At 41.3% G+C, this 14,879-nt stretch overlaps 1 protein-coding gene across 1 annotated transcript in view; it reads left to right on the forward strand.

Annotated features, from left to right (window-relative positions):
• The first annotated feature begins 1,596 nt into the window (after window positions 1-1,596).
• The window catches only part of gsg1l (gsg1-like), a 55,120-nt gene continuing 41,837 nt past the window's right edge, over window positions 1,597-14,879 (forward strand). Inside the window, exon 1 of the mRNA XM_050069577.1 lies at window positions 1,597-2,167. Within this exon, the coding sequence (XP_049925534.1) occupies window positions 1,831-2,167 (337 nt within the window). The 5' untranslated portion in view covers window positions 1,597-1,830. The remainder of the gene's footprint in view (window positions 2,168-14,879) is intronic.

Genomic DNA, 14,879 nt, shown 5'->3' on the forward strand with positions numbered 1-14,879 from the left:
TTCTCTCCCTCCCCTCTCTTCTCTCAGTCAACACACCGGCCGCCCAGCAGTAATCAACACACCGGTCTGCTATCAAGCCATCATCCTCACCTTCAAGTATCCCGCAGCAACAATCAGTCTCCGCTGGATCGTTGCCGTTTACGGTAGTACATCTAGCTCCTAGTTTGCTGATTGGTGCCCAGCTAAGCTTCTGCCTGCTTTTGTTTTTTCCCGCTTGAACTAATAATTGTTTCTGTCCAGGATCTCCTGCCGCCAGCCACGCCACACCGGACCCCCTCTGCCCCATACTCCGCTGTCACTGCCTGCCAGCTAATACCCCCCTTTGACTCAATAAACATTGTAAACTTACCTGACCTTGTCCGCCTGCTGCATTTGGGTCCAGCCCGAGACGTGACAGTATCAATTTATGCTTGTTACATGATTGTGTCTTTTCAAAATAAACTTCTGCATTCACAGGAAACGTGGGTTTCTTCACCAAAAACTACCTTCGATTTTAGGCAACAAAACTACTTGGCTTGATTCAAAAAAATGATCATGGTTTGGGTCACAATAATTAAGTTTGTCACCAAAAGATATTAAGAAGTATGTGAGGTACTGTATGTCATGTGATATTAACTAAAGAAAATTGTAAATAAAATGTCAGTTTCACAGGTAAAGGACATGAACAGCATTCTCCCAGGTAAAAATTGTTTGTTTGTTTGATCCATCTACCATCCCTCCCTCCTGTCTGCATGCTGTACTTTGACTTTCTCACTGTTAACGTCATTGCCATGGATAGGTTTCCATTGGAGGGTGCCCTGTGTCAGAATCAGACGTCAATTGCCACTGACCAACCTGCCGTTAAATGACACCCTGGGAATGAGCCAAATGGCCAAATACATACATATATATATAAAAAAAAAACAAGACCAACAACTTTTGGGTTGCCAGGTTTTGAAAGTGTTGGTAAAACATTGATAAAGGTTTCTGACTTTCTATGCCACACCATCTGCAGTTGTACATATTAAGCTGGTAATTTATTTTGGTGCAGATGCTCTGCAGCTGTTTTCCAGAAGCTAAGTGGTTAAACAGCCTGTTCTTCTCAGTGAATTATAGGGCCACTAAAAAGTGTGATAGTGGGGGAGCCACAGAGTTGTGACACCAGATGATTTAATCTCAAGATAAGCACTGTGGAACATTTTAACAAATGTCACCTTTTAAAAATCCGGCATTGATCCTTTAAATATCTGTCACTGTGCAGTTTGTTAGTTAAGGTCAATACACAAGCATTGGTTTCAGCTTCTCGCAAGAGAACCTTTGCTGCTTCTCCTTGTCGTGTAATATTAAACTCAATATTCTGTTTGTCTGAAGAAACTAGTCATTCTAAAAGTGACATTTGTGGGAACTCGGGTGGGAATCTGTTAGTATTTACTATAAAAATCGACAACGATCATGACAAATAGTTGTAGCAGCCTTCGCTTGCCTCCTAGTTTTTTTTTTCTTTATCAGAACAGTCCGGTCACGGTGATGACGCACGAGGAGCCGGGAGAGAGGGAGAGAGACTTCGCTCTCAAGATCACGTTTCCTCAGTGAGCGTCCTGCTCTCTGACAGTGAACAGTCTCCTGACGGTGATGCTGGGAGGTGTAGGATGTGATGCTAAGGCAGATGGAAGATTTATAGTCTACGGTTTCTCTCGGAGAGTCCGGACCACCTGTCACTTCTCTCCGCTCTGAGGACAAACTAACACAAAGAGGAGAAAAGAGGCAGAGACGCGCGTAAATTCTCTGTGCGTCTTCGCCGCGCCATGTCTCACCCACTCCTCTGACCGCCAACTGCCTCTTCCTTCTTGGATGAACTTTCTCGCCGCCTGCGGGGACGCGGCTGCTCGCACTGAGATCATGAAGACGACGCGGAAATGTCGCGCGTTGCTGTCGGTGGGTCTGAACCTGGTGGCCCTGTTCTTCTCCACCACCGCCTTTATCACCACGTACTGGTGCGAGGGCACCCAGCGCGTCCCCAAGCCCAACTGCAGCAAGCAGCGGCGCCACAATTGCATCGACTACGGCGTGAACGAGACGGACCAGAACAAGGTGCACTACAGCTGGGAGACCGGGGACGACCGCTTCCTCTTCCGCCGCTTCCACACCGGCATCTGGTACTCCTGCGAGGAGAACATCCACGAAGCAGGTGGGCACATCAGTCCAGGGGTCCTTACCTTAAATATCTAACGAGTTTAGGACCCAAATTAAAGACAGCACAAATCACAACAAGTTGTTCCAAGTCTTCTTAAAGACCAGAACTTAGAAAACTGTAATTTAATACCAGCTATGTAATACGAGTGTGTTCAGTCATCAACTGTAAACATTCAGCATCCTGTGTTGGCAGTTGTCGGTTTGTCCCCAGAAGTTTATAAATCAAGCTAACAGGTCAGTGATGTCTTTTTTTTACGCACAAATCTATGAGCGTAAAATCGATATATTTTCATTTTGCGTTAAAACCAAATTATTGTTTATTTGTGTCTTGTTTTTTTGTTTATTTTTTAGCGTGATTGGTCAGCATCTTCAAAGGGTTTATGAAGGTTGCTCTGATACGTTTAAAGTGCACTGAAAACTGTGTGTACTTCACTGCACTGAACTGAGCCGAGACTGTGGTTGGAGTAGATCGCAAATTGGTCGATGTGGATGTTTGAAAAAGAAAATAATACTCTCAGGGATAGAAACTGCTGACTTCTTATTAAATCCGAAAAGACAGGGTGATAAGGTTATTTTTTTAAGCAAAAACAGCAAAGATTTTCTGGTTCCAGTTTTTCAAATATTAGAATTTGCAGCTGTTCTGTGGTAAATTATAGTAAGACAACAATAATATGCAAGTCTGTGTCAGTCTTGTAAATACTGTCTGACTTCCTATCTATGACTCTCAATTCCAAGCCCATTTGTTGTTATTGAAGAAACAAAGATTAGGCGAATATCCCTAAACAGCTGCTCACTGTAGTTGTTATCAAAAAAAAAACCCAGGAGGAAATAGTGTATTTGTTAGAGACTATTTTCAGCGGCAGATTAATCCCTCTTTTGTGCTCTGGCTGTTTGTGCTGGTCCCTTAGACTGTAGTAAGTGTTTCTGTTATTCTGTCCATCTTAGAGAACAAAGCTGAACAGTCATCTACTGCTAAACAACAAACGGGATCTGTTGCCTCTGTTCTGCAACCAGAATGTGTGTATGTGTGTGTTTGTGTGTGTTAAGACGTGTTTTGGCAGTGTGTGAGAGTAAATAAACAGCTTAGTGAGACAGACAGAGATAAAGGGTATAACAATCTGCGTGGGCTCTGACCAGTTTAGGATCTTGAGGGCAAATGCTGATGTTTTAAACTGTAAACATGTGTGCAGATCTTGATTATCTGTACATTTTACCACATCCTGCTCCTGAGAGGATGAACCAAACCCCTCAAAGAAACAACACAGGGCAATGAGGAGATTTTGGCATATTCTTCTTGGATTTGATGGCTATCTGGTGGTGGTAGAGAATGAGCCAGTCATCAACAAAGAGCTACAGCGGCTGCAGTTACATAATTGCAGAAGCTCGTAGGTGCATGCGTTATAATGTATGTTGGTTTCTGTTAACTCAGTGACCTCTAGGTCTAGCCTCAAGACAAACCTTTTAGATCCATTACATCACATTAATTTGGCGGATGTTTTTGCCCAGTGTTTTACAATGAGTTGGCTGGTGTGTTCCATTACTAGCAAGGCTCTGACACCTTGTCTACACCAGCTGTGCAGCAGAAGCAGCAGAGTAGCACCTTCAGTCCTGCTTCAGAGTCGCTTCAGTGCTGCTGTGTTTTGAGGTGTTTCATCAGATTTATCCAGGTTTTTGTTTGTTTGGTTTTTAATCGTATTTGCGATATGCCATTTACATGGAAAATGAAAAGTCCCCCTGTAAGCATGATCATAACAGTATCCAGGTTTCTGATCACTGTGTCCAGCTGTGTCTTGATTTTTCACCATCTCTGCCATGATGTTCGGCACCAACAAAGGATGATCAGAAACCAGGATCAGCTGTTTATATGACACAGTATCCAGAGGGCTGTACCACCAAGCTAGATTAGTAGGTTAGTGAGGTATATGTTGAGTCTGAAGCCAGAGTTTTCCATCCCTTCAAAGGTGGCTCTCTCTTAATCAGGGTAGATCGCTATGGTAACTGATGCTGCAGACCTAACCTGGTTACGACCAGTTAATGTTCTGAGTTTTGGCTTGAATTGAGTGAAATTTACAGCTACTTTGAGTGGCCTCACTTTGTAATCAGTGTCAATTTCTAAGCGATACAGATTATTAGCTAAGGGAACATGTTATAAATGCACTTTGTCCAACTTGCCTTTTTGGCCTGGGACCCAATCACATAATTTATTAGTCTATTAGTATTTATAGCAGACAATATTAAATCAATAAAGTTCTTTTCACTTTGATTTGCCCAAAGACTAACATGTCCTTCATAATGGAACAGCGTCAGTATGTGGAAATGCGTATCCTGAGTATAACCGTAGAGATTGAATGTCATTCTACTTTTATGACTATAATGTTTAAATCTGTTGCATCAGGTTTGACGTTTAAGAGCTATAGCTGTCACGTTGGAAATAAACTGAGTGGTAAAATGAATATTAACTTGTGATTTCACATGGTTACTAATTTTTCTTTCTTGCCTTAATTGAAGCAACAGTGTTGCTTTTTACTTTAATACTTTTTGTAATATTCTTCAAAGGCTGAAGTAGGCAGCTCGCATCAGTCATTTTAAGAGTCGTATGACATGCTGAATGTGTCATTTAACTCATTTTGTGAGAATGAGCACAGAGCCTGAAGCAGAAAGCCTGGGTTAACAGAGACAGTTGATAACCTTTTCTTGGTACCCTTTATCTCTGATTGAGATTTGAGATGGGTTTGTCAAGCTGGCTTAGGCAAAGAAAGCTTGGCTCTGTTAGGTGCTTAGTGGTACAGCCCTCTGGTTTCTATGGGAGTACTCCAAGCAGCAGATCCAGGTTTCTGAAAACAGAAAAAAACATTAAGAGGATGATCCAAAAAACACAGTCAAAACCAGGATACTGTAAGATGTGTGTAGGATGGTTGACTGAAAAATGTATCTGAAAAGCATCCTGTGTAAACAATCTGTAGGAGCAGCCAACTTAGCAGTTTGTGGTGTGTGATCATACATATTGTGGCTGTAACATCGCAACAGGCTGATAGACTGTTAGTCTCATTTAATAATTTATGTCACTGGTAATTTGCAAAAGAAATAGTCATTGCCCTTATATTTCTGCAAAGAGGTTAGTAAAATTTTAAGAGGTCATTGTGTGTTTTTGTGGATTTTGGATTGAAACCTGCAGAGTGCTTCAGCAGGTCACTGGTTACTTTAAAGACCCCAGCAGCATGGGGCATTCAGTGCACTGACCATTTGATTGCATTATTTGTGTTCGGGACTTTTGTTGCAGGTTATTTCCATTTTCTCTTTGTCCTTTCATTTCTTGTCACCTCTCGACTGTGCACGCTTCAAATAAAGGCATGACATGGCAAAAATATAACAAAATACCCACTGCCTCATATTCCACCTGCACCATATTTTTCTCGGGCCAAATAGAGCGCAGCCATGATCATCATCACAGCCCTGTCCAGCTCGGACCTGAGATCAAGTCTAATCAGCCAGAATGACTGAGAGCAACTGTGTTGGAGTTCAAGACCTTTAAGCAACATTTACCTCTGAATGCAACAGATTTGTTAGAATTACAGAACAGGAGTCCGTTTCTAAGTCTCTCTCTCTCCCTGCTAATGCTTCTCTAGGAACTCTACAGGAAGCCCATCAGGACAAAATGTGGTGGATTTCCTGCTTCACTCAATGTTTTATTCAGCTGTTTGCCTACTTTTGGAACAACTTCAAAACATATGAAGATGGCTGTCTGGACTGTGGTGAAGCTAAAATACATAGTTTATTTACATATACAGTATATTTGAATGATACAGCTCAGCAGTACTCCCAGCTCATGACTGCTAACCTCTACATGCACCCTGGATGTTACACCAGCAAAACATTTGTTTTCTATCAAGGTTAAGGTGATGAAATTCATTAAATGCAGCAGAGGTCTGAGGATTTGTTTCCAGTTGGAGCAATTTGAAAAGTGAAATAATGTCGAGCCTGTTATAAAAATTGGACTATGCTTAGTTTAAAAACTGTGTGCACTGTTCCCCACAGAATTAGATTCTACGTGTGGCGGTAGCTTACAGGAGAGCAGCAACTTTCTGTTGATTCTGTATGGTTTCCATGGGAATGCATCCAGTAGTTTGAGAAGACGACAGACAGGTCGTTGATGGGTGCGTTTGTATATTCACTTAGTCGCTGTACACTAAAAATGAGAGCTCTGTTGTTCTAAGAAATATTGTGCTCTATTTCTACATGAATTAAAAAATGGTGATGTTTAACTTTTCACTGCACTTGGCACTGTGCTGCTCTATCTGTGCTCAGATTATGCACTGCTTAGTCTCTATATACAGACTCTACTTTCAGTGAATGTAGAGTCTGTAGGCAAACCCCGGAGATCTTGACTCCGGAAGAAGAGCGGAAGAGCCCTGGTTTCCGGTTGTAGGCTGTTTGTAGTCCGCGTGATATTGACTCACGTTTGAGTCGGCTGCAGTTGTTGCCAGGTTAAATGGTCCTTGCAGTGAACCAACGAGGCGGAACATAATTGGCGTCAGTGCAAACTCTGAATCCATCGCAATGGTTCAGCATATTTACTTAAATATAAACGGAAGTCAGAAATGGAAATTCGCCTCCTCCGCCCAAATCAAACCGGAATGCCAAAAAATCGGGGTTCTGCCCCCAGAGGCTGTATCGCCGTCTGCCAGAAGTCAGACGCTGAATACAGCCGATGGGTTCCGAGAATGTGCACTGCTGTTCTGAGAGTGTGGTGCTCTGAATAACCAAATGGTATACTATATTAGGAGTGGGGAAAGTAATTTATTTACGAAAGAAGCAGAACTTAACTGCGAGAGCAATGCAGCACCTGGACGGTCTATGGCATGGACACGCTAGAGATAACTTGTAATTCATTTTCACAAAAGTCAACAGCTGCAAGCTTGTTTTAGTTTAATGTCTAAATAGTTACATTTGTGGGGTGAACGTGAAGTGTATTGTGAATACTTTTTGCGCTGTCACCCTGAGATGAACGTTAAGGGAGTAGAGAAGCAATCAGCAGTAACATTAAATAAAAAGGTCGGCTGACCAGCACACACTGTAGCGTATAACAACTTAAACAACTCTGTGGTAATGGTAATAACTTAATGCCCAGCAGCGTTGGGTTTGTTACTCTAAAAATGTAATAGATTACTCATTACTTGTTACTCTTTTCAAAAGTAATAACATGACTTTACTTATTACTCCCTGCCAACAGTAATTCTTTACACTACTTATTATATTACTTTTACACCCCCTAAGATTGGTAATTGCATCTCTTCCCAAAATTGAGATGTGTGCCTCTGTGTGAATGGCGTAAACACATAACGTAAACAGAACAGTGGAGCATGCCTCCCCGTCAATTTTTTATTTTTATACAGACAGGAGACTAAGGTGCTTTCAAATTCATTAATTAATGCAGATAAACTTTTAAAATAAAAAGGCTGTGGACCATTTACTATTCAATAGTACGTTGTAATTTCATACTACCCCTGGTAAAATACTACAGTATGCAATCACTACGCCACCATAAATATCCCACAATAGATTAGCCTGTGCAACCCCAGATGGATACAATCCCACTGATTTAAAAGTTAGGGTATGACAGCATTTTGGCTGTAAGGTTCAAGGAAAGGGGGCCTGTAAATGCCAGATGCCTCTGGCACTCTGAGTGACTATCGAATGCAACCTTTGTATGTGTGAGACAGAAAGAGAAAGAAAGACAGACAGAGAGAGTGGGTTATGCAGCTCCAAAAATTGAAAATCAATGTGTTTATATTGTGGCGCACCACCACAAGTAAATGAATGTGTGGGAAACACTGCGGTTTGACTCAACTTGATTCTACTTGACGCACTTTTTGTACCAGATGCTTTTCTCAATTTTGTCTTCAGCTGTAGCCAGTACCCCATCAGTGTAGGCAGGATTTGTAGCTAATTGTCATAGCGCCACAGCATGGAACTGCTGTGACATCATCTTCAGTGTGACACAAACAAATTGTGTTTTCTCTGTGGATGCTTTCATCTGCCAAACAGAGGAATGTATGCAGTTTGTCAACCAACCATGATGTAGTATGGAGTAGGTTTGCTGGCTGCTATTTTTAAAAATCTAGTTTGAGTGAATAAAAATATTGATGGTAGCTTGGCTATTTAAGAATGGTGGGTTTGTGCAGGATGCCCCATGTCACGCAGGTGATGATTCTAGTGACGACTTTCTCTGACCAGTTAGTGGTCTGCAGTGTTGTAACTCCACCTTCGGCTCATCTTGCTTGGAGCCTCAGCCACACTGGGACAAAAAGAAGCACCAGGTACTATTCACAACTACTGCCAATGAAAACCCAAAAAGGAACCGTTCCTGCTGAGTCGAGTTGAGCTGTGTCGTACCATGCAGGAGAAATAATGAGTGTGTACCAATGTCAGCAATGAAAGCCATACGTGGATGTGTGTCAGGTGTGCTGTGGTTGTGTTGAAAGTGCCCAAAAGGCAGTGAGCAGGGTGGATATCTGTTATGACAAGAGAGAGAGAGAGAGTTCACACATAGGGCAGGTTTTATAGCCTGCAAGTCTCATGTGAGCTTAATTACACCAGCGAACCTCCCGTGTCAACCAACTGCCTGATGAGGTCAGCCAGGACAGCCTCCAAGACAGTGGGAGGGGCGTCACAACATATATCACTGAGCAGAGAGTTATGTTAATTAACATTTCACAGTGTGACACCTCTCCCTCTCATTCATGTGTCGTTCTTCTCTCCCCTTCATCCCTCTGTTACTGTTTGTCTTGATAGGACCAAACAAATAAACTCATTTAAATCCCGCCTCTAATGCGTGCTGTGAGGATGACAGGCAGCACATCCTGAGGAGATAATAGACACTTTGAGCCACCAGCAATCACTGATTAACATTCATTAACTTCCAAACATGTTCAGCCTGAGTAATTCATAAACATCACAACTCAGAATATGAAATAACACCAGACTGTTAATTTAACTCTAGGCAGGCATTAAGTACATTATGAGATGTCACAAAGGTACAAGTCAGAATACAGAACTGGGGGACAAAAAGAAGAAACACAATCAAGAGTTTAAATGTTGAATTCACAGCCTGCAGAAGAAATGTTGGTGCCTCAAAGTCCATCACAATGCCTGCTCTTTTTTCAGAGGTTTTTCCATTGTGTTCTAACAGTGATGACAACATTGTACTCACCAAGGTAGTATCTGAGATCTGAGAACATGCACATTACAGGCTGTAAATAAACCATCTAAATCACTTCTTTTGGAGGTCAAACTGAAAGTGAAAGCATCTGAAATGTTAAAAGTAATTCTTCATTGTTTAAAACAGTGTGAACACGACTGCAGAAGTTCAAAGTTGAAGCAGGTGTGATTTGATGGATGTGTACAACTGACAGTTGGTACATACTGTAATTTTACCATTCACCTCTGTTTCTGAGGCTTTTTTTCTCACCTGCCTGATCAGCACTTTATATAACGATAGAAGCAAAATTTGTGACATTATCAGCAAAAAAAAGAAGTTTACAGACATAGCTCATGCAGCACTAAGCATCAGTTTAAGCATCTTTGAGTATCCTGAAAAGCGCTATACAAATCCAATGTATTATCATCATTAACTTTGACCCTCTTGCACATATATTTGTTACCTTGGAGGTAGAATAATTGGAGGCTGATATTACTGTCTTTAAGAGGCTGTGGCGCACTCATTTTTAAAGCTAGTGCAAACAGGTATCCATTGGTATCAACCATGTGGATATCATTCTTCGGGAAGGTGGTTAAATAATGCTCCAGAGCTGAGGGCACAACTGGCATTGCAATTCTTGAAAGGGTCCCTTGAACTCTGGCCTCAAGGTATCTGAATGAAAGTGGGCTCTGTGGGTATCCTGGAGCCTCCCCTAAACTTGAGAAGGGTTGTGGAAACAACCCTTCAGGGGGATTAATAAAGTATATATATATATATATATATATATATATGTATATATATATATATATACATAGATATACTTTATTAATCCCCCTGAGGAGAAATTCAATTTTTCACTCTTTGTCATCCAAAAGACACACACGTGCACAAACAGGACCTATACATGCACGAAGTGGAGAGATGTCAGAGTGAGGGGGCTGCCTTCACTCAGGAGCCCAGAGCGGTTGCGGGGTTCGGTGCCTTGCTCAAGGGCACCTCGGCAGTGCCCAGGAGGTGAACTGGCACCTCTCCAGCCGCCAGTCCATGCTCCATATTTGGTCCGGACAGGGACTTGAACAGGCAACCCTCCAGTCCCCAACCCAAGTCCCTATGGACTGAGCTACTGCTGTTTTGTTCCTTCCAATCAATGTACTCCTTCAAGTTAAAGCTGTGTATTTGTAATTTAAGAAAAAGGAGCCCATTTAAGTACAATTAATCAGCTAACACATATTTATACAGATACATAATACATTAAAACGGGATTGTTGTGGAAATCAAAATGTTAACTCTTAACTGTCTGTATTAGTCCATGCACATTAGGTGATTAGTAATATTACCGTAAAATAAGAAATCAAAGTATATCAGTATGCACTTCCTTAACTTTCCATATCAACATAGTTTTCTACTAGTTTATGTACTTTAATAGCAAAACAGATTTTCTGAAATTCAGTTATGGCTTATGGTTTTGGTGTTCCACCTCAAGATTTTCAGTGGATTTTCTGGGGTTCATTCTTTTAACTCTGTTTTTGTTTTCCAGTCTGACAGTATGAATTATTGGGTGTTGTGGCAGCTCATCAGTAATGCTTGTGTCTGGTTTAATCCCTGTCTGTTGAGCAAAAACACTCTTCTGCTACAGTGTCCCTCACAAGGTGTTATGGGACAGAATACAACAGATGGCTGACATTTTACTGATCAGTGAGCAAGCAAAGGTTGGAAGGTGCATACCTAACAAATATTTGCTTTATATAGACTCTGGTCTGAAACATCTTACATGGTTTTACTTTCACATGTGAAGTTCACACAGATGCATGCTGTTTGGCTGATGGGACCTCTCCTCAGAGAAGTGTGTGCAGTTTAGGTTACATAGTGGCCACACTGGGCGGGTTGAGAGCTCTGTAGACGTCCTCCCAATAAAACGGTTCCTGGTTTGATTCCCTCTGTGGCCATAAAGCTGCTTCTGCCATCTTTATTTGTGATGTTTCATCCTGAAATTTGATGCCTCTTCTGTGTTTTATTGTAGATATTAGTTTTACCAGTTGCATGATGAACTAAATCATCCAAAGATTAGATCACCACTGTTTGTGCTCCAGATTTTTCTACATTTAAATATTTAACATATGTTAATTATTCCTGCTGACTCCTGATGAAGGAAGCTTATCTGCAAGCCTAAAAAACACATTCTAGCTATTATTTATCAGTTTGCTTTCTTACCAGGGTCCATTTTGAAGGGCCTTTCTGTGTTATTGGAAGCATTTTAAAACAGCAAATGATTAAACATTTTGCATGCATCATCAGCTGACATGTCTTTGAAGTATTTCATTTGCAGTTTCCTGTCAGGCTGACAGAATTAACTAACACAGCATGAGGAAAGTCACAGATTTCAAATGTATTTTATGTGTTAACCATCACATCAACAATCACAGGCCCAAATATAATGAATAATTATGCTTTTATAGAAGAACTTGATTTACACTTTAGAGACTGTAGTGTCTTCAATTGCTATAGTGGATGGAAGTCTATAAATCTAGTTAAAAATCATATGATTAAAGAGTTCTTAAAACTTCAAATCTTTCCTCGTACTCGTGTTTTATGAGGTTTTCTTCAGTGTAACATGTGTAGGTGATTATTTTCTGTACATCCATGTTAACAGAGAAAGTAAAACAGTTAATCCAGCATGATTTTTAATTGTGCAAAATTAAATGAAAAAAAAAGGTATAAAATTGCATAAATTAGGATTACCATTTTTTTCTTTACTTAGAACTTAAGTTTTCAGCAAACCATAACTCATTGCAAAGTTAGAAAGTTCTGGTAACCTAAGTTTTTCATTTTACAACTCATTGATGCCTAGTCCCAATTAAATGTCCAGTCCTTTTACTAGCCCGGTGTGGCTACGCATTTTGACAAATACAGGCCTAGCCTAAGCCTGAAGCCTAATTTGAAGTGATATTCATACTGGTTTGAATAAACAACTTGATTGTTTTTACCATCTTTGCGTAGCAACAGTTTTACGTGAAAAGAATTAAAGGCCTGTCCCAAATAGATATTCATATCAGTGATTTGAGCAAATAATAGCCTGGACTATTAATTGAAGCTTTAAGGTAAACATTTTATGTTGAATAAACTTAAAATAGACAGTTTAACAACTAGCTGGCCATAACTTTGAGTTAACTAAAATACTTTTCTCAGCTTCTTCATTTTTACAACATGTGGCAACATTTGACTTCCTTTTTACATCACTCAAAGCATGATGGGAACTGTAGTTCCAAAACTGAGAAAAATGTTTATCCCAAAGACAGACAGTATCAGTAGCTCATGGTTTTTGTTTTGCATTGATATACTTTTTTAAATGATTATGGCTCAGACTGTCTTATTAACATTGAACACTAACAATTACCATTATAAATTCATATACATATCTCAGCTGTTAGCTTAAACAATAATCACTTATCCTGAAAATTACTTTGCCTGTAAACAAAGGGAATTAGGGGAAGGTGGGTGAGTTTTGGGGAGGAAGTGGCACTAAATCATGTTTGGCCTCGGGCACTAAGACATCCAGGGTTTATTTCAGTCTCTGCACCTTCTCTCAGTGCCCCAGAATTATTGAAGCCTGGCCAGACTGATCGACATCGTACAACTTTACTGCTTCTAGTCATCAGTCTCCCTGTGCTGCTCCTCAGAGTCCCACTTCTCCTCTTCTACAAGCAGCCTGCTGTGAAACTACTTTCAGATTTGAGAATTTAAAAGGATGATGAAACAACTCGGGTCAGACGTGTAGAGAAGACTGATTCTTTGACTTCACTCGACTTCTTAACCTTTGTTGTAATTACATGTATTGACTGTAGGAGTTTGACTGTGATATAATTCATCCTGCTGCTGCCACATCCATTCTGAGAGACAGCGACTATGCCACCTGGGCAATTAAAGGTTAAATTTAAAAACACAATCATGCTGTCATGCTCACTTCAGTGAGGCTTACTAACTTCATTACATCACTACAATCTGGCACGACTGGTGAAGAGACTCATAAGCAGCTCAGCTCGATACTGTTTTAACAGCAGTAATGAGAACAGAGTCTGAAGGCTTTAGTCTGCAGAAAGTTCACTTTACATCAAAGCGAGCTTTTGGTAAAATCTTCACGTGTGTGTGTGTGTGTGTGTGTGTGTGTGTGTGTGTGTGCGCGTGTGTGTGAGAGTGAGTGTGTATCTGCAGTGATTGCTGTTTTATGGTTTCCATCATGAAGTTTCCCAAAATTAATCTAGTTAAATTAAAAGTGTATTAACTGGATGAAATGAAGATTGGGTCCTTGTGGGAGAAGTCATCCTACTGGACTGTGATTGGTCAACAGCAGCAAAATAAAGTCAACCTGCTAATTGGAGTCTTTCCAGTTTACATGCTCTAAACTGTCTGAGTGGAGTCAATTGGTCCAGTTGCAGATTGGTTTAATGAGTAAGGTTGAAGAGTTCACCGGTCTCAGAAATGTCTGCCTCACTGTGAAGAAACAATTGAACAAACCTGAACGGACTTGACAGCAGCTCTAACAGACTGTGAGTTTATGAAATACACTGCTCAAAAAAATTAAGGGAACACTAAATTGTCACATCATAACACCAAGTCAGTTAAAATTCAGGGATATTAACCTGGCCATTTAGCAAGCACAAGTGATTGTGAATTAGTTTCACCTGCTTTGGTGCAAATCAAAGTGACAACAGGTGCAATGGAGAGGCAAAAGCAAGACAACCCCCAAAGAGGGAATGGTTTTACATGTGGTGGCCATAGACAGTTGCTCTATCCCTATCCTTCCTGACTGATTCTTCTCTAGTTTTGTGTTCTTCTGGTGTCTCTACTGGTAGCATGAGGCTGTACCTGCAGCCCAATCAGGTTGCACAGGTAGTCCAGCTCCTCCAGGATGGCACATCCATACGTGCGGTTGCAAGACGGTTTGCTGTGTCTTGCAGCACAGTCTCAAAAGCATCGAGGAGACACCAGGAGACTGGCAGATAAATGAGGAGAGCTGGACAGAAGGGCATCAACCCGGCAGCAGGACCAGTATCTGTTCCTTTGCGTGAGGAGGAACAGGAGGAGCACTGCCAGAGCCCTACAAACTGACCTCCAGCAGGCTACTGGTGTGCATGTTTCTGACCAAAATGTCAGAAACAGACTGCATGAGGCTGGCGTGAGGGACAGACATCCTCTAGTGGGACTTGTACTCACAGCCCAGTACCATGCAGCTCGATTGACATTTGCCAGCGAACATCAGAATTGTTAGGTCAGCTACTGGTGCCCCGTTCTCTTCACAGATGAGAGCAAGTTCTCACTGGGCACATGTGGCAGGCATGAAAGAGTCTAGAGACGCTGTGGTGACTGTTATGCTGCCTCTGACATCATCCAGCATGGCCGGTTTGGTGGTGGGTCAGTGATGGTCTGGGGAGGCATATCCTTGGAGGGTCGCACAGACCTCCATGTCATAGCCAACAGTACCCTGACTGCTGTTAGGTACCAGGATGAGATC

This window comes from Epinephelus moara, chromosome 18, assembly GCF_006386435.1.
Source record: "Epinephelus moara isolate mb chromosome 18, YSFRI_EMoa_1.0, whole genome shotgun sequence".
Taxonomy (NCBI): Eukaryota; Metazoa; Chordata; class Actinopteri; order Perciformes; family Serranidae; genus Epinephelus; species Epinephelus moara.